Raw genomic sequence first — 23516 nt, 5'->3', positions numbered from 1 at the left:
CATCTGAATAATCACTATGTCAAGAAACATAACAGGAAGCCTCAAGAGAGTATAAGGCAAAAGCTTTTGGCAAGCAATTTCAATAAAGATCATCCGGAATTAGTTGCTTATAGCTTCAATCATGACGCAGCAAAACAAGAGCTTGCAAAGATGATTATCATGCATGAATATCCTCTATGCATCGTTGATCACATTGGATTCAAAAGATATTCAGCACGGCTTCAACCACTCTTCAAAGTGCCTAGTAGAAATACAATAGAAAATGAGATTTTTCATATTTATGAATATGAAAAGGTGAAGACCTCGAGTTTGTTGGACAGTATTTCGAGTCGAGTAGCAATTACAACTGACATGTGGACTGCGAGTAATCAAAAAAAGGGATATATGGCGGTCACATCATATTTTATTGATGATTCCTGGACTTTACAAAGTCGCATAATGAGGTATATAATATTATATATAATATAATGTAGTACTTTGCTTCACATAAAATTGATATATGGTTGAGTTTGCTAAGACACATTTTATTTTATTTTTTTAGGTTTATATATGTGCTTTGTCCTTATACTAAAGAAGTTTTGCGTGATCAATTATTGGAGTGCTTGATGTATTGGAATATGGATACCAAAATTTATGCTCTCACTGTAGATAATTGTTCCACGAATGATGCCATGGTTGAGACTTTATTGGAGAAGCTGGATAGTTCATCCTTAATTGCAGGTGGTAGTTTGTTTCATATGCGATGTTCGGCTCACATTCTGAATTTGATTGTTAAAGACGGATTAGATGTCATAAAAATTGGAGTTGAAAAAATACGAGATTCAGTAGCTTATTGGACAGCAACTCCAAAAAGGGAAGAGAAATTTGAAGAAGCAGTCCGACAATTACGCAATACAAGTACAAAAAAACTAGGACTCGATTGTGCTACAAGGTGGAACTCAACGTATTTGATGCTCAAAACAGCTTTGGGTTATAAGGATGTTTTTGGTCGATTAGGTCAACGGGAGTCTCAATACAAATCTATACTTCAAGGGAAGTGTGGGAATTTGCTCAGAGTGTGTGTGACAGGCTGAAATGTTTTTATATGGTGACCAGAGTTTTTTCTGGGACAAAATATCCAACTGCTAATCTGTGTTTTATAAACATTTGTGAGATTCATCTAGCAATTACACGATGGCGTAGAAGTTCAGAATTCGTGATTAAGACTATGACATAAAAAATGTTGATTAAATTTGACAAGTATTGGCACGTAATGCATGGTGTTGTTGGAGTTGCAGCAGTGCTAGATCCAAGATACAAGATGGAGGTACTAGAATTTTATTTTGAGAAAATTTATGGAGAACGATCTAGTAATAAGGTTGAAGCTGTTCATGATCTTTGCCATTCTTTGTTGAAAGAGTACCATGAGAGACGAGTTGCAAGTAAGGAGGGAAATGGCGAGTCCAATTCAATAATATCTGATTCTACTTCTGAAAAAGTGTCTCAATATGATGTGTTCATCAGCAAAAAGAAGCGTAAAAGAGTTGATTTTATAAAATCTGAATTGGATCATTACTTGGACGAGGATGTCTTGCCCAAAACCGAAGGTTTCAATGTCTTAACATGGTGGAAAGCAAATGCAGCTAAATATCCAACCTTGCAACACATGGGTCGAGATTTCCTAGCAATTCCGGCATCTACTGTCGCATCTGAGTCATCATTTAGTTCTAGTGGCAGGTTATTGAGTCCACATCGTAATAGGCTACACCCCAAAACAATAGAAGCACTAATGTGTGCTCAGAGTTGGCTATGGGCTGCTGAAATGAAAGGTATAAGCTTTAAATTCTGTAATTTATATCATATTATGCATTCAATAATTTTATAATAATTGTTTAACGTATAGGTGAGTTATCCGTGGGATATGCAACTATATACAACGACATGGAAGTAGAAGATTCTTGTCTGACTCGACATGTATATTTTAGTTATTGTTTCTAAATTAATGAGGACTGCATAAACTGACTGACTTGTTATTGGTTTTCATGATTTCATGTAGTTCTGATCATATGATGATCTGATCAATGTAGGCTTCAGACTCTGATCATATGTTGATTCTAAGTTAGAATCAACGAATCTTGGGATTAAACGTAATTAGTAACCTTGAGAAATTAATAATGACTTTTGAAGTTGTACTATATAATTAATGTAAACAAAATTAATGAATAAGAAAAGTTAGAAATGAGCTCCAAAAAGACTTGAACTTTAAAATAAAACAGACAACTATCGAATCATATCTCAATAAGGTGTAATATATTTTTCAGTTCCTATGAATTATTAATTTATGATTTTCTTGGGATTGAAAACCATAAAGGATTTTCCTGAAAAATTATTATCTTATTATTTTATCGAGTTTTTCAATTTTTACATTGGCCCAAGTCGGGACCAGACATATTTATTATTTTAGAGAGTTTATTAATTTAACGAGTATTAATTTAAAGAGTTTCTACTGGAGATAACTTTTCTTGTCTTTATACACCGTAAAGTTGTGAAATATATGAAAAAGAATGTGTTCATGTTGTCCATCATTGTCAAGAATTGATACAAAACAATTGGGGATTAACCTTTGTTCACTACTAGAGAGTAGGAAATAGAGCAGTAGATTGGATGCCAGTTACTTAAATCAGAGTTACTTGGAGCAAGTTCAACAACTCGCTTATATGAGCTCTTAAGTTCAATTATAATGATTTTGACAAAAAATGACACTCTCTTAGTATTTCTTTAAATCATGACTTTTATTTTTTATATTTAATAAACTTCTAGTGTTCCCTTATACTCCCTCCATCCCCTCAATTTTTTTAATTGGGGACGGAGACTCGGCACACACTTTAATGCTCTTATTAAATGTAGTTGCATAATTATTTTTAAATTTTTTTTCTTCTAAATAAAAATATAATGTTCAAACTTTTATACCAAAAAAAAAATTAAAAATAAATTACGGAAGTATACTTTATAGTTGTCTTAAAATGCGTGTCAAGCATGTGAAAAAAGCTGTAAACAAATGAGAGGGACGGAGGTTAGTAACATTTTTAACAATAAAATATTCATTTTCTCTCTTTTTTTACTCTTATCTCTCTTTTTCTTCAACTTTTTGTCCATATTTTTTTAAATTTATTAATATAATAATAATTAAGAATGAAGATAAAAATCATTGTTGGCGTTAAAATTCAAAATCATGTCTTAAATCATTAAGAATTAATAATATTCATAGGTAATTTATAAGAACACTGTTGGACTTACTCTTAGCTATCTACCAAGATACAAATGTTTCGGTTCCACCTCTAGCTAGGGATGACAAAATAATTCTATCCGACGGATACCCGATCCGAAACCCGAAATTTTGGATTTGGATTTGGATATGAATTTAATTTTTAAACCCGAAATTTTTTGAATTTGGATTTGGATATTAGGTATACCGATCCGAAATCGATCTGAAATCCGAAACTCTATCCGAACCCGATCCGAACCCGAAATCCGAAAAAAACCCAAATTATTATATATATATATATTAATTATATATATAATATTAGAATTTTATATATTACACATTATAATATTATATTATTATAAAATATATATATTAATAATATACATTACACATATATTTTTATATTTATGTTAAAAATTAACTAATTATAAAGTTTAATTAAATATAATTATTTAATCATTTAAACGGGTGATAAGGTTTATAAGGTTAACAAAATATCTTTTAGTAATAAATCTAACAAACTGGGTATCAATTAAGTTGATTTTTTAAATATTAGTTATACATATAATAACACAATTAATGATGTGGTGTAGTGGTTGAAAATAACACGTTAAAACTATTTCTCTACAAGTCGCGTGTTCGATCCCAAGCACTTGCAATATCAATATTTATACAAAATTTCAGATTTCGGATTCGGGTTCGGGTATTTTTCGGGTTCGGGTCGGTTTCGGGTATAGATAAAATTTTCGGGTTTGGATATAGATTATGCAATACCTGATCGGATTGCCATCACTACCTCTAGCGCTGAGTCAGAGTTACTTAACTAATAAAATTAAAATGTTTCGATATCACCTCCAGAACTGAGTCGTATTCTTCATAAATAATTAACTGAAGTATCATGATCTCGTATAATTTCTAGTTGATTTCATTTATTTTTTGTCGGAGTTTGGCCCCTCTCTAGTGCCAAGAAAAAAATGAAGAGTTCAATAGCTGTCATAAGCAAAATTTTTGCGAGTTAAATCGCAATTCAGGATTAATTTAATCAGAACTAATTCAATATTATTTTTATACACAGCTACTACTATTACTCCATTTATATATACTTATATTTTCATTATATATCTATAAAAAAAATTAGAAATATATTTAAATTAGTTGATTTTGTTGTTATTTTTCTAAATATTTTCATTATTTACAATTGAGGCCGATTTTTTAACAATCAACTTTGTTTTTAACTGCCAAATCCAATTTTTACAAATCCGTGACCAATTTTGACCTGATCTTCACTTTATCAAATCAATTAATTACCGTCTCGTCCAATTTATCTGTCATTTGTGGTCAAATTAACTCAATTTTGACCGTAAATTAAATATCAATTTTTCATTATTTTGAAAAACCGAAAAATACATATTGAAGTAGATTGCGTGTACTTTCTAATGATATAATTTTTATAATTTTTTTCAATTATATACCATATGAAATTTTCAATCAATAATGGATCAATTTAACCGCAAAATGTCAAAAAATTAGAACAGATAAATTGGGACGGAGGGAGTAATCGACAATTACACCCAATTAAATGGCCAACTTTTAGAACCCCAGACAAAGTATTCAATTATCTAGTTTACTAATAAACATTGACTTGAACAAACTTGACAATTAGGGCACGATCTGGGATTCAGTTTTCAGTCCCTTGATCCAATATTAAAAACAGCAAGAAATGAAAAGTCACTGTGAAGAGACATCTGGTTTTATTTCCAAGTACAAGTACAAGTGCTTCCCAAACTCATCTACAGACCCAAAATAGATACCAAAATTCCCAACATTTACTAAGACCAAATTATTGATAATTAAATTGAACCCCGAACTTCCATTTCAGTCACCATAGTTCGGTCATATACAAGCTCTCATGTTTCTAACTGTACAAGGTGAAGCGAATAGTTGACTGAAATCAGCAAGTTCATTAATCAGCTTCAAGTTCAGCTCCAAACTCCTCCAATCTTTTGGCAGCATACTCCAGATCCCTTATAGCGGCATGGTTAACCGATCCATCATCTCACTAGCCTGTATTTGCCTACCACCAAACCTAGAACCACAAAGACGGATATTAGGGCATAATTTAGAATCAATTTAAGTGAAGGTTGACAATATCAGGTCAGTAGAGGCTACAATCAGCAGATAGTCAAATAGTACAAAGTAACACGAATTATGGCCTAATACTTATAAACCCATTATCATAACTGATAAATGGTAATGTATGTAAAATCAGCAACAAGTTAACAGCAGAATCACTTAACTTATAAGTCACTTAAAAAGTATGCTGACCAAAAGTCTTAACATTTGGAGAAAATGAAGTCCTATGCTGATTATGTAGAACATCACACTGTTCTCTTCAGAGAAAAAAACGAAAGAAAGCGTAATAGAGGTCCAAGTAACCATCTTCCATTCATCATTTCTATGCATTTTCAGGAATCTTTCATATCCTTGAATCTCACCAGCACAACACCCTGCAGATAATTCTCACGGACCTACAAACATGACAAACAGCAACTTAACATGTGCATGCCAATTAAACAGGGTAAGATAACAGCTTCACGTTTAATGTCTAATATAATTCAACACCAATTGACCAGGCTTATGAGATATAAGTAAAAAGATCCCCTGCTGTAATTCAAATTTAAACTAGCATGAATGCCCGTGTATGAAATGTCATTATAAGCATAGTGTTAGCGTGTAGTAGATTTGGTGCTGGGACACTTGATCATGAAGGGAATGGGTAAAAGGAGCATTAGGGTAGCTGCGAGACAGCCCGATGTAACAGAGGAGAGATCATCATATATATGAAAAGATGTTGCAAAAAATAAAGATAATATGTTGCACCATGATTAAATATATGCATACAGCCATTGGATAGATGTTTAAAACGTTTACTATTTAGTAGAAGTACATGAAATGCAATGTATCCAAAATTGGGCCATGCTCCTTGTATTTAAGTTTGTATATCTTCGGTCGCATAGGTGTTTCACTGAGTTTTCAACCTTTTGGTTTGTGCGGATGTTTCGGAGTTCGGGGATCTCGTTTAATTGTTTTTGGGAATGAGTATGGATGGTGTCTATAGGAATTCTGCATGTGACTTGCCCATAATTTTTTGCATCTATATGTTGTAGACATTTTAGTGCCCTGTATTCTGAATTGAAATGTATTATCGTTGCTGGTGTGGAAGCCATATGCACATGACCTACAATAAGGTAACACGGAATGACATGTATATTTGAAAACATCTAAAGGATAAAATACTAAATCAGTAAAAAATTGGGCTGCAAGTTTTTATGTAATTTACCAAGAACCGTTTTCACAATCGGGCCGGATATTACAAGAACTGCATTTACCTTGCGGTGTAGCCTAAATTCTACCTGGAACAATGATGCTTGATGACCCCATAAGATGATTGGAAACGCAACGCCACTGCAAGTGATATTTGGGGGACAAGGATTAGTATATACTATGTCGGTAGACTTTAAATTGATTTGGAAAGTATAACATGCTTCTCATATATAGGAGCAGTTCAAAATGTGTGGTGGAGAACTGGAACATGATCATATTTAAACATAGAGGCATGGTAGTATTGTATATAGTGTATTGTAGGAATATTGCACCAGTTAATGACTCACAAACTGAACTTTGAGGTATACAGTAGGTATAAATAATTTAAATCTGATAATGGAACAAGCACAAAAGGTTACATACACTATTAGTATTTAGTAGCATATGGACGTGTTGATATTTTGAGCCCCTAGCCCTGAACATAATTTGTAATTATATGTGTTGTAAAGGAACTTTAAAATGGCATTTTCTTAGTTCCGCCAAGCTAAAATGTCTGACTTCAATCACATGCCAATTTGGTTATGAGGAAATTACCCTACCCTCGAACCTTGTCAGTTCATATATATAAAGGTGACTAACTACATATATACCATTCAACATTATGCAGTTTGCAGAGAAATATTATCCAGACTTTTAGTATTAGATTATCATTGTGTACTAACACAGATGCAAGTTAATGCGGGAATGGCGCAATGATATTCATAATATTCTTGTAGTGTCGCACCCAGACCTTGTATTGATTGAGGAAGGCAATAGTGGGTGGTCGTGTGTTCACATACATATACAGTATATGATAAAGCAGCTTGTAAGTTGCCTAGGCAGGACAAAATTTTCGCGATATAGGAAAACTATAATGATCAGTATGCCTGCATTTTAAAAATAAGTGTAAACTATCACCATGTCTAAATCTATGATTTAAAACCAAAAACACGATGTTGAATATATATTAATTTTTGATCTGTAGCTGTCATTATAGAATGAAGTCGACAGCCTGAGAGTCTGATCACATGCACAAACAATGTGAAATTATCAAAAAACCAAGAAACATGGAAGAATTATCAATTCTACAATCTATCAAAGTCGTCATCAATAGGATCAAGAAAAATGTCACCGGTCAATTAATACTTAAAGCAAGTAAATACCTGAAAAACAGAAGTACTTATAGCTGAACCAAAAATTTGATCAGAGACTTTGTCCTCTAAAGCTTCCTGCTAAAAGAGAAATATGAATCAGATAACTTTGTAAAAAATTGAAAAGGAATAAAAAATAGTACAAAACCAAGTTACCTGTTGCTAAATTTACACAATTTCATTTTCACCTTATTGGAAATATTTGATCCATCTAATTATCCCTGAAAAAATATAGCTTCAAATAAAATTATTTTGATTCAAACGTCTGTTTCTCTACCTGACTACTTGAATCTTATACATACATACATACATATATATATATATATAATACCAATTTAATTCTTGAATACAACGAATCACGTAATATCCCCTTCATTTAAAGTCAGAAAATTCGTTACGTTCCCACTTTAAAAAATCACCATTAGTTTGTTCAATTTTAAACGATTTCGTAAAAATGGATTCCAACTGATTTCATAAAATGGAATGTACGGAGGCTTTTTGAGTTGGCATAAAATAAAAATATGCAGACTTGAAGAGGCAAATACCTGGAAAACAGAGCTGTTTATAGCAGAACTCAAAACTAGATCAGAGACTATGACTTCTAAAGCTTCCTGGCATAAGAGAAATATACATCAGAAAAGTTTAGCAAAAAAAAATAGAAAATAGTACTGAAGCGAATTAAATACAATCAAGTTCCAGTTTAAGCGTGTTTATGTTGCCTGGTAGCCTACAAAACTCATCCTATAAATGATGAAGAGGAGCAATCACAAAACAGACCTCCTAAACTGAATCATTAATTGTTAACGATGTTGGAATTTTGTAGATAATTCATAAACACCTCAGCCTATAATTTATCCATTCCCGGAGATCCTATTAAATGGCACCCGACCTTAATTTCTGAAATTATAATTGTTAACATTGTGCAGGTGCTTTTAATTCACCCCTGCACTTTGTAGTTCAAATTTGAGAATCATAAGGAATGTGTACATCAATGTATGCTTGGTGAGTCTTATTACCAGTTTTTTTCGGAAGAAGATATTATCAGTTCTTATATATTATAAATTTTTTCGAAACTTCAATTTTATAGCGAGCACCATTTTGGTTCTCAGACCCCGATTAAATAAGTTTGTAAATACTATTTGGAGCACAAACAAGACTAAGACATGCAGAGGATGAACAGTGCGTGTTTACTATTTTTAACCTATAGGACATGTTCAGTACATTGGTGTCAGCAAGAAAATGCCTGCAATTTTTATAACCGACTTTAAGGTTATTTGCATGCACGGATATCAAAGGTTTTGAGCCATACAGACCAATAGTAGATAGCATTGAGGATATTGCATATGCAACAAGTTAATTTGATGAAATTTAAAAAATTGGAGAGGACGAATATGGGAGAATATATTTTGGGGTAGTAGGAGAGAAGGTAAGAATATTTCCCTTCTCTAATGGCCCGAGGTTCTTTACATTCCAAACATCACTATAGCTGATTGCTACCTTCAGGAGATTGCTGTAATGAAGATGAGATCTAACAAGACCAAGGAGTTTCTAGCAGAGCTCAAGGTCTTACGTAAATACACCACATAAATGTGGCAAGGAGTCGTTAATAAACTTCCATTCCATTTTGTATTCCTTCCGCCTTTGTTTCCACGCGGCTAACAAACAGGCTAATCAAGCTTACGTACCTTTATTAAAAGGTATTCAAATTATTTATTTAATAAAATTGAATCCAATTCTAGTGATGTAATTTCATATATATGCTAATTACCACATTTAGAAGACATTAAAGCTGAGCACATCAATCATTGTAGAGGACACAAGAAAATATCCTATATGAGTCAATGTGATGAAGTTCGCAACCAAAAAAATTAACGATGAAGACAACATATGCTCCTCTACCATGTAAGTTAGTCTAATTTGGAAAGCAATGTAGATAGATAATACAGTCTAATTTGGAAAGAGATGTAGATAGATAATACTGGATAACGCCAGCCCGAGTGCATGACGTTGAACATCTCAAGTCAGCAAACATCTGAAGTACAAGGCAGACAATTGTTTAAATTGTATAATCACGTACCAAAGAATTCTTTAAAAATGCACATGGAAAATGGACGTCAAATACATATGACATCTTATCAGCTAATCACCCAACAAGCTAATCACCCCTACCTGAGCGATTAAGGTCTACACGGGATCGATTGAAAATAACTTCCTTAACCTACATTAATTTGCATAATTTTTTACAAAGTGTTATGTATCAAACTATCAACCAAAATGCAGCAGCCAAACAATATTTTCCTACACATTCTGGTGTAAACAATATATAGAAGTAATAATGTCATTTTACAAATCGAGTAAAAAAATTACAAAATTACACATACCATGTTTGGCCCAAAGAAAGCCATGCTGCTTGTAAGATTGCTCAGTGGATGCGAGTATTGAACTCCAGCAGCCTGTGCATGTAGTCTTGTCTGAAAAGAAAGGTGATTCAGTGATAGTCCAAACACAGATCTACCGACAGAATGACATAAAGGGTAAAAAGCTGAAAGCATTTTAGGTCAATCACCGTGACTATGTAAATCCAGCTATAGATAAATTAATTAGCAAAAGAAAGACTGAAGAAACATAATGATAAGTATATACAGACAATACAGCAACAGGGACAAAAAACAATATACATTGGTTAGAAATGTCTTAGCCTTTATACTTTTTTATTATCAAAATTGCACAAAAACAAACAAATTGCAAATGAGCATGATATGCGTATATTTTAACTGCTAGCTATTCATAAAATCATACAATCAGACTTATTTAGTTATTTTACAATTGAAATGTGAAAAACCTGAAATGACATAACAAAATGAACCGTTAAAGATGAGAACTGTCAAATAACTTGATAAGAGAAAAGTTCTAATTAACAACTTGAAAACATTAGAAAATAAAGCATAGAACATCAAAGCAAACTAACTTATAAAAGTAGGTAATAGAAAGTACTGTCTAACATGAATTACCTTGGCCAAGTCAAGCGGGTTATCAATAATCGTAGAAAGAAAAGCAGCTCCCACAGCAGAAAAAGCTCTCTCAGTCAACCCTAAATTCCCACCAGAACTACCTTTATCATTAACATAACAACCTTATGCTGAGGCACATAAACTTCTTCACTTCCCTGTGTGCCCAACACCAAACCCGATAAGGGAAACCTACCTTCCCTCAAATTTAACTCCTGAAAATTTATCCGAATTCGACTCCGACTCTATCCATAATTTGTGGAACCCCTTTGATTCCACTTCTACATTTATCATTCTCTTTATAATATTATTATATATCACCTCTTCACAAACCTAAGATCATCCAAAAAACACCACCCTTCATTATAAAAATGAAATCTTTAACAAGCATAAACAAACAAATAACTAACCTACTTTACCACCAACGCAAAGTTGAAAAAAACATACGAATTAACACAAAAGATTGAAAGGGGTCATTGAAAAGCCGGTATCATATAAACATATGGCAGATATTTTTGAGTTGAGGAAAAACTACCCTGACAGATGTAGTTAATTCTGCGGCAGAGTTATCTTTCCAGGTAGCTGCACACAACCTTTCGCATAACCTGAAGCAAATATTAGAGGAAAACATTCATAATCATGTTTGTAGTGAAGAAATGCGATTATTGGAAGAAACATCGATGCCAAAGCAATAATATCAGTGCCGAGTGTAAAAAATTTAGCCCATACATTTCTTATCATAATTGCAAAAAATAATGCTGGGAATCCTAAAGTCAAGCTTGAAGCAAGGCCTACTATTGTTGCAAGCTTTTCCTTGTTAGGCTGGTTTGCTCTGAGGTCGTTCCCCTACTCTTGTCAATAGACCAAAGGTGTAACTACAGGAATGGGAAGAGCTGGCGGATGATCCATAGGTCATAATGTATGTGCAGGAGTGAATGTGTTGCGGGGGTACCGAAGACATTTCCAAGCACCTGGAGAGGGCATATACGTCATTTCCTAAATGGGAATAAAAACCCCTTGTACACCATAATATACATAATGGATTTCAAATGTTGTAATTTAAGATATATAAGTTGGCATCAAGATACCACTAGCATCCTAGTATTATATTGCACTATAAATCTGTGGTAATGGTGATGGTCAAGCAAACAAATAGATTGGTGTGCACTAAGCAGAGAAGGTAATCACAATGTCAATTTACCAAGATGCAAAACTGACAATTGTAAAAGCCAAACTGATTGACAGATTAGTTATAATACCTTCACTGATTCCACTGGACCTTGCTTTCCACACTCATCTTCAAAATCTGCCACTAACTCAGCACGTAGATCCTCATCCGCCTAAGAGCATAACTATTTTTTGTCAGAATCTTAATTTTAAAAATAAATACACATATATACAGATAATCCCACTCGGACCCAAAATTAATATTTATCAATCTATATAAATCAACAGTTCGCATAATTTTGATTTAAGCACAAATCTATACATATAAGATTGTCGGCAATGTAGTATGGCCCAGTAGGTACTTTTAAAAGTTGAAAATTTTAATATCTTTAACAGATGCAGGGACCATTCGAATTGTGAAATAAAGTTTTTTCTTAAAACATAAAAAAACATTCATGATGGCACTACTACAATGTTGTATGTCCAAGTTAACCATGTCAGGCTTGCCATGACATATAATAATTTCAAATTTTTCTTTCATTAAGATTTTTGGTGTTCCGTGTGTCTAAGTGCGCTCATGCACACATGATGGTGTGTGGAGTGTGCATAGTTGTAAGGAGCATAATAGTTTACCCTCACTTCTGGAGGGGAGAACATAAAACAGAGAACAGTTGTTGGAATCATCAACTTTGAGTCGTCACGGCCACCTGAACCATAATAAAAGAATGTAATTGAAGGTCTATGAATCATGCAAAAGTTTTATGAATTATGTCATTTTAATCAGTAAATTGCCTTGGGGATACAAATCAATAGCAAAAATCGAATTAGATCTCCTTATAATCCCTATATGAGTCTGCCTACCAATATTTACTTTTTCTTATGAAGCGTTCTTGGAAATGCTTTTAAAGTTTGTGGTATAGTAAAGCCATTATCTCAGGTAGCTTGATAATTTTCACAAATACATCTATACATGTTAGAATACTATCATTTTTATACGTGCAATATAAGAAGAGGCGCCCAGAAAAAATCTCTCTCACACACACGGGACTCAGATATTCCACAATTTGAAGCCACTTCAAAGCATAGAACTGATCATTTGCAGGAAAGAAGATTTCACCCTCTAACACCAAAATTAGTAATAACCAATTAATGGTATCCATATTCCATAGTAGTTCACACTAAATAGCTAAAGATCAGGTCGCCACAAAAATAAGCAACAGGTGAAGTAAAACCTAACACGCCAACATCTATACCAGTCACATCGCCACTAAAACTGCAATCACATCAAACATGTTCCCCGAGTCCGACTCTCCCTCTCATGAAATGAACAAGAACTTAACTTGATAGCATGTCACAAAAAGTTCATATAGAAAATAACATCCTTATTATCCATTATATTTAATTGCTTCTGGCTAAAACACAAAGTAAAATACATATGGAAGACAGATCTCGATAAACACCTGATTTAAGGACAGATCAAGTTATTGCGAGAAAAAAGTAGAAGTATCCGCTATATTTTTCTTATTTAGGCCAGGATAAATTTCTGGTTCAAGGACATGAAGTTACCACCGAAAAAAGGCAAAATTACGATTGCGGTTTCGAATATTATCACTCTTAGTCCCTTAACCAAGGAAGATTTGACCAAAAACAGTAAACTAAAACAAAAACTTTATCACATGTGATGTAAGAACCTACCCCAGCGAAGCATCTTGCGTTCAACCTTCTCAAGTTTTCTTTTCTTCCTCTTGTCCACTTTTTCGAAATAATTTTCTCCCCTCTAATTTGAACCAATGAAAATGTTTCAATGTTCTACATCCTATGGTAGATATAGTTAATGAGACATATTAAACAATAAAATGAAACAGACAGAATTCCCGTGGCCCAAGCATCATACCTTTCTGCTCAAACTTGGCTACAGTAACTGACATGGGAATCTTGTCACCAAAGCCTTAGAAGTCAACCGTCCAAAAGTTGCAAAGCAAGAAGAACTGAAGGCTCCTGACAAATAGAAAGAGCATAATAATTGACATAAGAAACACAGTTTTTTTGTCAAGGACATAAGAAACACAATTATATGTTATAATTGACATAATTTTAACGAACAGTATGAACATTACCTTCATATATGAAACTAGAGCATCCCCCTTCTTTCTACCAGTCTCCTTGTCAACATAAATCTTCAGACGAGGATTTTTGATTCAGGGTCCTAACGAAAAATACAGCACCATGAAAAGTTCAACTGATTAAATAGATGTATCAGTTGAAGGTTAGTCCAGAATTAGATACAACATAAGGATAATCAGCATGGTACAATGAACTTAAGTTCTCTTACAGCAATCAAAACATAGCACCATGGTGCATCGAGTTTGCAAAATAAAACAAACGGTAATCATAATTTGGATGTTGTCTAGGTCAGGGAATGTGCTTTTACAGGTCATGGACACCTTGGCTCCCACTTCAACTTATAAGCTGCTACCCCAGGCAACCTCCAACTTAAGCAATAGGAGATCCATCCTAGGATGCCATAAGCTGATAGTGATACACAACGTTCTCTAGAATTACCGAAAATTGAACCTAGGAGTCACCTGACAAAATTTAGACTACACCTTTGTAGCTATAATGGTCGATATTTATATATAAATATGTATTATCTAAATAATTTTGTACAATCTCCACATGTCGTTCATGATACACCATGCACAAGAATTCCACAAAAAGCATATACTACACCAAGAACATTTGTTACAAAGACTTGAACCATAAACCAGTATTCAATATATGTTTATGACTGTTCCACTATCTGCCAAGCACAATACATGGCCAAAGGCTGTTTATAACAACTTAATGTTTTAGAGAAAAAAGGAGACAGTGACAGACATTAAAATAATTAAGCTCTCTATGATTAGCTGGAAGATAGATGATGCTGTCCCCAACAAGTAATTTAGGGTAGAAAGGAACATATATAATTTCGATCGGCATGCTCATTCGTATGTCTTAATATCCTCTTAAGACCTGTCTACATAATTTTTTCTTTTTAAAGCTTTCTTACATCTGCACATCAACATATCTTCTGAACAAATTTACCCTACAAAATACACCTTTTCAATTATCTATCACTTAACTATTAGTCTTACTGATTGCTACCAAGTTTGGAACATTTATTTCAAAACTAAAGAGACATTCGCTAATTAAAATAATATGAAAACAGTAAAAATAAAAGAACCCACCTCTTTTATGATTCAGCACTTGGAAAAACTTCGACCACCTGAATGGTAATCCATTGTTAGTATCAGAAACAAAACATAAGTGAAGTGTAAAGAAATACATAGGGCATCCACACATGAAGATTATACTTTGTTTATACATCCAAAGTACTAAGCATAAAGCTTTTAAAGATACAACATAATAAAAGGAACGACAAGATTACCTCATCAAAAAGTAACATCTTCTGGCAATCCAGTCACATAAACATGTGTATTAACTTTTAATTCAAACCAACTGTCATGAGGTTTATTAGGTTCCTGAAATAAATTTTAAAAAGAAAAAGTTTAGTTTAGAAGAAAAATATACCGTTAAACCAAAAAAAACAGCTCAAAATAATACAAGAACTATTTAATGTTATGAAGTGTATGATTATACAGAAGAAAAGAACTTAGATACAACTTTCAGTCATGATTACCTATACAAGTAAAGAGGTATGTGCCAAAACATATTTGTAGTATGATTGTAAGTTGTATCTACAAACATATAACAAGTTGGTAACCATGGATAACTTAAGTAAAGACCAAGGACATCAAAATCATTAAGCTCTCTGTGATGATTAGCTGGAAGTTAGATGATGCTGTCCCCAACAAGTAATTTAGGGTAGAAGGTGCATATACAATTTCGATTGTCATGCTCATTAGTATCTCTTAATATCCTCTTAAGACCTGTCTACATAAATTTTTCTTTTTAAATTTTTCTTCTATCTGTACATCCACATATCTTCTGAACAAATTTACCCTACAAACTACACCTTTCTCAATTATCTATCACTTAACTCTTAGTCTTACTGATTGCTACTAAGTATGGAACATTTATTTCAAAACTAAAGAGACATTCGCTAAATAAAAAATAATATGAAAACAGTAAAAAGAAAAGAACCCACCTCTTTTATGATGCCGTACTTGGAAAATACTCCGACCACCTGAATGGTAATCCATTGTTAGCATCAGAAACGAAACAGAAGGGGACTGTGAAGAAATAAATAGGGAATCCACAAATGAATATTATACTTTGTTTATACATCCAAAGTATGAAACATGAAGCTTTTAAAAATACAAGATAATTAAAGGAACGACGAACTTACCTCATCAAAAAGTAACAACTTCTGGAAATTCAGTCACATAAACATGTGTATTAACTTTGAATTCAAACCGTCAGGAGGTTTATTAGGTTTCTGAAATAAATTTACAAAGAAAAAGTTTACTTTAGAAGAAAAATGTACCGTTAAACCAAAAAAAAACAGCGCAATATATTACAAGAACTATTTATTGAAATGAAGTATATGATTATACAGAGGAAATGAACTTAGATGCTACTTTCAGTCATGATTACCTCTACAAGTAAGGAGGAATGTGCCAAAAACATATTTGTAGTATGCTTGTATGTTGTATCTACAATAAATATAACAGGTTGGTAAACACGGATTACTGAAGTAAAGACCAAGGACAAGAATATACAACAAAACCTACCTTCTTATCAGCTGGATTTTCAGGTGACTTCCATTTAGCAGCAGGAACTGCAACATCGCTGCTAACAGTAACATTTTCCTGTCCTATATCATCATCGACTGTTGGAAAGAGTTCCTCTTCTTTCTCAAAAGTCATTTTTTCAACATCATACTCACTAATTTTTATGGTGCTTTCACTCTCCTGCCATATATCAAATATGCCAATGCTAACTCTGATTACAAATGTTTCCTTCTTGCTAATAGCTTGGTAAGATGGCAAAATAATACACATGTACAGTAAAAATAAAGTGGATGATATCATAATACCAACTTCACAGAAGATAAATTATTGATACTCGATATATTTGCTAATTGTGAATATGATTTATAAATCACAGAATTATTGGTTACTACATTTCTAAATAGGCACCTAATAACCACCCAGAAAAGAGCTGAAATCCAAAGGAATAGCTATGACAAAGTTAGAAAAGAGTTTTTGAAGTGTTATCTTTCTTCTACTATCTACAATCATCTACTTCTTTTAAAACTGTTAATCACGAACCAAAATTTACAAATCTCAATAACATTTAATCTGTACCTACTCACATATCTAAGTATGTGTATGATAAAGGAAAATGCTGGCAATTAGTTTTTACATATTAATTAAGAGAATTCACCACTTGGTACTGTCTCTTGCTAGCATTGAATTTTTATAACCGTTTTAATACGAGAATTAGAGAATGGACCATATCCATGCATAACTTTGGATGGTACTCAGAAATTTCTATTGATACTGTCAATTATTGTCAATTGTGGCTAATATTCCTATTAAAAAAAACCTTAAGCATGTCACATGAGAAAGGAATCCCGTGTTCAAAGAGTAGAGGAAAATTAAAATTTTAATGCTTACTTGAGGAACCCAAGCTCTAAGCCTCCTCTACCACTTGTAGGTAGTCTCATCGTCATCAGTGGATTTGATACTAACCAAGCAGCTCGGAAACAGCATAAGGCCAAAATGTTGTTGGTCTTCACTAAGAATAAACCATCCTACTTCACTTACATTCTCCGAACTCTCATTCCCACCATCGTTTTCCGTACCAACAAATCTCAAAACATGAGCCTTTACATACACCCAATACCAAACCAAGAAACATGACATTTCAACGAAAGTAAGAAACCCCGTAAACAGTTACTTGCAAAACTCAAATTTCCACTACTTTCTTCTATACCTACAGAATTCAAAACACGAGCCCTTCACATATACAATATCAAACCGAGAAACGCAACATTTCAACCCAACCGTCATTTGCAAACCCCAAATTTCCACTAATTCATCTATCTACAGAAACCGAAGTAAGAGACCTTCACATAAACAATATATTAAACCGATTAATGCAAAAATGATATAAGAACAAAACAGTAAACATTCCTATATCTTTCGAAAAATTAAAGACTTCTATACACATAAATATAATTCATATACCTGAAGCACAATTAGGGTTTCAATTCTAACATAACATAACACATACACACATATATAATATAACAATACAAAACAGAGTGTGTGTGTGTGTGTGCGTGTCATAATCAAAGACATATAAGTAACACCTATGTACATTATAGCTCATACAAGGTTAATTAGGGTTTGTAATAGTAATAATAATAAGAATAAATATGAGATAAAAATAGACACACATATGTATGTATGTAATTGTGGGTACTGGCCTACTGGGTTTTGTTCGGTAATAACATGCGGTTTTGTGATTTTGCATCCGTGCGAGTAAATGTTTGGGTTATTACCATGTGTGGGCTGATTTGTAAAGTGGGCTCAAGACCAAACGGTACTTTTCAACATTACTTCCCACAAGAGATGTTCAAAAAATCCCAATCCCAATCCCGAAATCCGAATCGATCCGATCCGGAAAAAAATCCGAAAAGCTTAATCCGTAAAAAAGTCCGGCCAGCTGGCCTTAAATGTGCCTCCTTTTTCTCAAAAATCTGACCCGAAACCCGAAAAGTCCGGATTTAAAAAAGCCCAGATAAAAGTCCGGGTCTAAAAAAATCCGGATAAAAGTCCGGTTCGGCCCGGATAAAACCCCGGATTTTTTGAAAAGTCCGATTAAAAAGCCAGATTTTTTTATATAAAATTTGAAAATATAAAATGCTTTTTATGATTTTTAAAATATTATATCAATTAAGGTATATATGATTATTTATATATTATAGTAATTATTTATTTCGGTGTCTAAACTACTCTATCTGATATATCAAGATATTATTATCTCCGGTATATAAATAAAAAGTCCGTATAAAGCCCGGTTCGACCCGATCCGGCCCGGCCCGCGGGCCTTAAACGGGCCTTATATTTCTTAGGAAGCCCGGCCCGCGAGCCTAGAACAAGCCTTATATTTCTTAGGAAGCGCGGCCCGGCCCGATCCGTTTTCAAAAAAATGGGTTTTTTAAAGCCCGGCCTGATGGACTTTTTGTGCATCTCTAACTCACACGTATCTTCTTTTTAATAAAACTAGTTATTTTCACTAGATTATTCCCTTGCAAAATTTACAAATATATTATATATCTGTCTATCTATCTATCTATATGTATCTATCTATACTATTATATTATATTAAAGATGAAACATTGAAAGTTTGGTTGGTTACCTTTATTTGGGCAACTTAAAATCTGTAATTATATTTAACATAAAACACTTATCTTAGTATACTAATACTCGCAATATAATTATATAAATACAAATAGAATTAAATATGTATAATAGTTTCTAGACGGAACAAAATAATATATACTATTAGTCGGGCAAAAAAAATAATACAATTGAGCCGGTGTAAAATAAAATAATTGAATATGTATAATGGTCTCTTACTAGAAAAAAGTATATATAAACTAATCACCCGGGCCAAAAAAATTATATTATTGAATTGTTCTAAAATAAGATTAAAATTAGAATAATTGATTGGTATGTATAACAACCCAGTATAAAATATAATAATAAAAACTAAATATAGTTCGTTGATTTGTTGTATTGGGCTAAAACACAATACTTAATAATACTGGTGTTGTTTAAAATAATATATAGTACTGATCCGGGTTAAAACTAAATAATACTAATTTGTAATTATCCATGCTAAAATTAAATACAACCAATTCGTTGGTTGATATGATGACATCGAGTTAAAACAAATAATATATATTACCCATTCAGGCTAATACTAAATAATATTCAACTTGAACTAAAAAATATAATTGTTAAGGGTAAAAAAACTAGGGTGTATTTAATATTATAGTTAATGCTAGGGTTTGCGAGTTTCGAGGCTTTATTTGACTGCTATCGTGTTTCGTGACTCAATATGCCTTCACAAGATGCCTACATACCTTCCTGTATGTCAAGGATCAAGTCAAAAAATGTAGTTCTAATTTGTGGGGTGAGGCCTCTTATATAGGCATGGGATACCTTGAATTGGATTAAGGTTAGGAGACTTGATGGGCAAGTCTCAGATCTAGAATAGACTTTAGAGTCCTAGAATGTAGGGATTTGCTTCCTTATAGTACCGTGTGGCTCGAGTACTACTCTTTTGAGAGTTTGATTCTGATTTGAACTTGTTTTCTCAATCACAACTTGGGCTGATACGAGGCCTACGAATTTAATAATAAATCCCGAGTTTGTGGGTCCTTTGAGCCCAATTAATGACATATTAATTATTGGGCCTTAATAACCGGGCTTCATCTTTGAACCAAATCAGGCATAATTAATGCGCTTATTTATTACGCAGTTAGGATTATTTTTTCCCCCTATCATTTGCCCCCCAACTTCTAGCAAAATATATAAAATTTCGTAGAAGTTAAGTTTTCAATTTGCCCTTGCTGGGTATCGTTTTTATCGTAAAGTGTGGAGCGACCTACACATTTACAATAATTTACCATTCTAGAGACTTCAAACTATTTTCTGGAAATTTTTCATGCTCATTTTTCTTATATACTTCCTCTGCTAGAATTGGTTAGTTCCCCTAATGCTGGGACTTCGGGGGTCTCGCTGCCCGGTCATTGAGTCAGGGTCCAGGGGCAAAATGCCCTGTTTTAGGGGTTCAGGGATGCAACGTGGTCCCTGATGGGAGTTCAGGGGCAACGCCCCCGACCTTTAGTAATTTTCAAGAATTATCCATTTAATTCCTTAATTTTCGGGATTTTTTTCAAATTTTCTGCTATTTTCGACCATGATTCTGGTCGAAATTTCAACTAGGATCCTAGTCGAAATTTTTGTCAACTCATGTAGTCTAATCGAAAATTTTCGACCAGGATCCACGACCTAGAATTCGATTAGGATCCTGGTCAAAATTCTAGTCAGTTGTTATATCCTAGTCGAAACATTTTGACCAGGAACGTCGACTTGGATTTCGACTTCAATTCTGGTCGAGCTTATGGTTCAATTCCTATAGTCTAGTCGAAGTCTATCGACCAGGATCCACGACCTAGAATTCGAATAGGATCCAGGTCAAAGTTCCAGTCGTAACTTGACATGGATTTCGACCTCAATCTTGGTCGAATTAATGGTCTACTTTAGGGCCTCTAGTCGAAGTTTTTTGACTAGAATCCACGACCTAAAACACGACCTGAATTATGGTCGAATACATGGTCCATTTTGGGGCATCTAGTCGAAGTTTTTCGACTAGAATCCATGACCTGAAACACGACCTCAATCTTGGTCCTATTTTCTTCCTCTCAACCGTAATTTGTTTGGATTTCTATTTTGTAAATTTTATATGGGCATGTGGGCCTACCTTTCCAAGTCCAATTAGGATTGGGCCTTTAGTTTTCCAAATCCAATATGGATTGAGCCAATGAGCTTATTTTTCCAAATCCAACTTGGATTGGGCCAATGGGCTTATTTTTCCAAATCCAACTTGGATTAGGCCCATGGTCTTTTAGTTGTTTCTTTTGGAAACTTCGAGAACTTTCCAGAATTTGGGCTTTAACCTTAGGACCTTTAGCTTTATGGGCCTTTGACGGTCCATCTTCCCCAATTTTTCCTATATATTATAGTGAGTGTATTCACTTCTTTCTCACTTCTCATTCCATAAACCTCTCTCAAAAGCTCTCTGCAATTTCCGGCTTCCTTCAGTTTACTCTCTGCAACTTCCGGGTACTCAGTCTACCAGTTTTCCGACGAAATCTTCAAATCTTCGTATCTTCTCCAAGTTGTTTATTGCATCCTTCATACTTTTTCAGTTTTTTCCCATTTTCTGGGTTTTTCGATGAATATCTTCATAGATACTTTGTTTTTCGGATGAATATCTTCATCACTTCTGGGTTTTTTCTGCACTTTTCACGCATATATTCACTATGTTCTTTATTTTTCGTGTATTTCTCAAATGGCAGACAAGAAATCACTTCGCTTGGCCAAAATGAGCGTGGCTAAAAAATCAAGTGAATTCCCCATTCATCAAAGCACTCTTCTTTGATTGACATGATCAATACCCGGGGACGAGTATTCGTTCGACGCTTACTTGGATGTGTTCGATCACGCCGACACCTTCTACGAGCTGATTCTGTCTAGGGCCGCAAATAGGGCTTGCCATTGGAAGAAGGATGCGTTATGTGTCTTCAGGGATACTATCAAGGCATGTGTCAGGTTCCCCTTTCACCCTTTTATTCCCATTCTTCTTGCTGATGTTAGGATTAATCCTTGCCAACTTCCTCCAAATACTTGGAGATTAATTCTTTGTTTCTTATCACAATGTGCTAAGCACAATTTGCCCCCCACAATAGCTATTTATAGGAAAAAGATTCAGTGTAGAAACAACCCTGATAAGAATCCGAGTCGGGTTTCTTTGAACCAATGCCCTACAGTCCCCCATATTATCAATGGGAAGTCTATCCCGGACAACAACTTGAAGTGGAAGAAGGAGTTCGTCTATCTGGTCTGGGAATGAGGAGATTGGGGCACCCTCTTCCTTTCATCTTTTAGACAGGTAGTCGCTGGGAACCCCAATGACATTATCTTGTCCGGGGAAGAGGCGAAGGCCTTCGATATCCTCACTAAGGATAATGGCACGTCCCATTCCTGGGACCTTATTAAGGAGACAGTTCTTGTAGAGCGTGGGCTCTCTCCTGTCTCAATGAAAAGTAAACTTTAACTTTATTCTTCATTCTTTTTCATACTTTTCTTAGCCTATTTTTCCAGGTTTTAACTGTTGTTTAACCTTTCATGCAACATCTGCTAAGATAGTAGATGGGACCAAGCCTAAAGACTTGGATACCACTAGGATGAAGCGGGATGTAAAGCTTTTCAAAGACCCGCGCCCAGGGGATCATTTCCCTGAGTTCTTGATTCAGGTTGGAGAAGGTGATGAAGAAGGCCCTAGTCAGCCCTTAAGGACCAAATAGAAGCCCGGGGCCTTCTTTTAGCCGCCATGGGTCATTCGGGGGAAGGACACAATAGTTGGAAATACGAAGCATGCCAAGGAGTGGTCACTTCAGTCCATTTCCCTGGTTGACTATAAAGATTCTGTCCTTTAACAAGACTTGGAGGCTAACGAGCTTTTTGGTGCTCAAGCCTTGGCGGTAACTTGTCTTTGCCAAACTTTCTTACTTATTTACTTGCCCTGTCTTTGACCAAACTCATTTTTCTTTCTTTCCTTTACTTTCATGCAAACGCTCATTTTCAAGGAGCGCTTCACCAGTAAAAGACTTGAAAAGTTGGTTATGATGACATAACCAAGAAGCTTGAGGAGGCCAATGAGACAATTGAACGCCTTCAGGCCCAGCTTGCCTCTTCAAATTCTGATTTGGAAACTGCTCGGGAAAAGATTGTCATTTTGAATGATGAAAAAGAAAAAAGGTTTGACGCTTGGATGGAT

General features: G+C 34.2%; 1 protein-coding gene across 37 annotated transcripts; it reads right to left on the bottom strand.

Moving 5' to 3' along the window:
• Positions 1-4965: 4965 nt before the first annotated feature.
• LOC141670562 (uncharacterized) lies at positions 4966-18370 on the bottom strand. Of its 37 annotated transcripts, none has more exons than XR_012554624.1 (21): positions 17555-18365; positions 16667-16846; positions 16530-16588; positions 16282-16371; positions 16081-16119; positions 15361-15454; positions 15161-15198; positions 14051-14139; positions 13828-13931; positions 13629-13749; positions 12567-12640; positions 12026-12106; positions 11496-11737; positions 10770-11371; positions 10140-10229; positions 9329-9443; positions 8304-8369; positions 7915-7993; positions 7771-7839; positions 6634-6709; positions 4966-5772 (listed from the first exon to the last, which is right to left on the bottom strand). XR_012554624.1 is itself a non-coding variant. In XM_074476477.1 (20 exons), the coding sequence occupies exons 16-20, from the start codon at positions 10161-10163 to the stop codon at positions 6175-6177; spliced, it is 519 nt and encodes a 172-aa protein (XP_074332578.1). In that variant the 5' UTR covers positions 10164-10229; positions 10770-11371; positions 11496-11737; positions 12026-12106; positions 12567-12640; positions 13629-13749; positions 13828-13931; positions 14051-14139; positions 14266-14507; positions 15161-15198; positions 15361-15454; positions 16081-16119; positions 16282-16371; positions 16530-16588; positions 16667-16846; positions 17555-18370; the 3' UTR covers positions 4966-6174. The 37 variants fall into 37 exon arrangements, 17 of the variants coding, with proteins under 17 accessions (XP_074332578.1, XP_074332588.1, XP_074332589.1 ...); XR_012554623.1 differs by having other exon boundaries at positions 7771-7836; positions 17555-18364; XR_012554622.1 differs by having other exon boundaries at positions 7915-7979; positions 17555-18364.
• Between the last annotated feature and the right edge of the window lie 5146 nt (positions 18371-23516).

This window comes from Apium graveolens, chromosome 7 (assembly GCF_009905375.1).
Source record: "Apium graveolens cultivar Ventura chromosome 7, ASM990537v1, whole genome shotgun sequence".
NCBI lineage: Eukaryota > Viridiplantae > Streptophyta > Magnoliopsida > Apiales > Apiaceae > Apium > Apium graveolens.
The sequence above is the reverse complement of the archived record's forward strand: the minus strand, read 5'-3'. Positions and strand labels throughout refer to the sequence as shown.

Bases quoted from the DNA above. Each gene is read 5' to 3' on its own strand.
- LOC141670562 (XM_074476477.1), bottom strand. From the start codon at position 10,163: ATGGCTTTCTTTGGGCCAAACATG. The intron at 7,840-8,303 runs GTATTTGCCTCT...TTTCTCTTTTAG, and splicing joins TAAACAGCTCTGTTTTCCAG to CAGGAAGCTTTAGAGGACAA. The intron at 6,483-6,657 runs GTAGAATTTAGG...ACCTTATTGTAG, and splicing joins ATCAAGCATCATTGTTCCAG to GTCATGTGCATATGGCTTCC.